Source organism: Fragaria vesca, linkage group LG6 (assembly GCF_000184155.1).
Source record: "Fragaria vesca subsp. vesca linkage group LG6, FraVesHawaii_1.0, whole genome shotgun sequence".
Lineage (NCBI taxonomy): Eukaryota > Viridiplantae > Streptophyta > Magnoliopsida > Rosales > Rosaceae > Fragaria > Fragaria vesca.
The window spans coordinates 18,373,753-18,375,004 of NC_020496.1; the positions used below are offsets into that span (position 1 = coordinate 18,373,753).

Sequence of the window (1,252 nt, forward strand, 5' to 3'; positions counted from 1 at the left end):
TGATTAAAATATTCACATAATTCTTGTTGATACCGATTCATGATATGTTCCATTCTAAGTTAGTAAACATACCCTAAGACAGTTTAAAACTTATTTCAAAAGAATAAAAAAGTATAGAACTACAAAAGAAAGTATTTGAAATATAAGTGTGGAATCGTTCGAAATATTATAAGTGCGGAATTGTTGTAACGTATCTTCCAATACATATTTTTGTCTTGATTAAATTAAATTATCAAGTTTCTGGCCTCACGCGGGCTCTACCAAGAATGTCAAAACCAGATACAACTGGCTCTATGATCGATCTATTTCTGGGTCTATCTCCACATATAAATATGAAGGTGAGGGAGGAAATGTTTGTGGAGCTAACCGATCAAGGCATCATATATATATATATATATATATATGGGCAACTACATTTCTTGCAGGCTGTCAGTAAGTAACACTGGAGGAGGAAAGCACTGCAAAAAGGTGACCAAAGTGGTGGTTCCGAGTGGTGAAATACGAGAGTTGAATGAACCAGTAAAAGCCGCGGAGGTGATGCTCGAGACCCCGAACTTCTTCCTAGTAAACACCAAGTGTCTCCATATGGGCAGCAGATTTTCTGCTCTCAATGCCGACCATGACTTGGAGATGGGCAGCGTTTACGTCATGTTTCCCATGAAGAGGCTCAACTCCACCGTCACATCATCTGACATGTCCGCCTTGTTCCTCACCGCCGTTGCCACTCCCAAACCCAAACGGCAGCTTTCCGCTCATCGTAACATGAATTGGCAAGAGGCAACAGACAAGCTAAATCTGGATGATATCCAAGAGTTCTCGGCCCCGGAATTCATGCATCGATTATCCATGACTAGGTCCAAGAAGCCATTGTTGGAGACCATAACAGAAGAGACTGTTAGTGTTTGTTCAAGGTGACTGAGCCTTTTCTGTAAAAAGTCATACCAATCAGTAGTAAAAATGGTGCCAGTTCGTTCATGTATTACGAACAAACTTAATTGTATTTACAGTTGTTCGTGTATGACTTCCATCACCTATGACAAAGACTAAAATATCCACAATATCTGTTTTTACATGGACTGAAATTAATTTTTATATCTTTTCGATGTTTTATAATTAGTCTATTTTAAGTCGAATATATCATTTTTATAAGAATTTTAAATTTTAATAAAATTTTCATCAATATTTGATATTTTAGTCGTTGCCTACGACCTACGTAAACCAGACTTAAAAAAAAAAAAAAAAAAAAAAAAAA

The 1,252-nt window shown here is 36.7% G+C and overlaps 1 protein-coding gene across 1 annotated transcript; it reads left to right on the plus strand.

Moving 5' to 3' along the window:
* The first annotated feature begins 402 nt into the window (after positions 1-402).
* Positions 403-915, plus strand: LOC101304025. Its single transcript, XM_004305476.1, has one exon. It carries the CDS (start codon positions 403-405, stop codon positions 913-915), a length of 513 nt encoding a protein of 170 aa, XP_004305524.1.
* Positions 916-1,252: the final 337 nt, after the last annotated feature.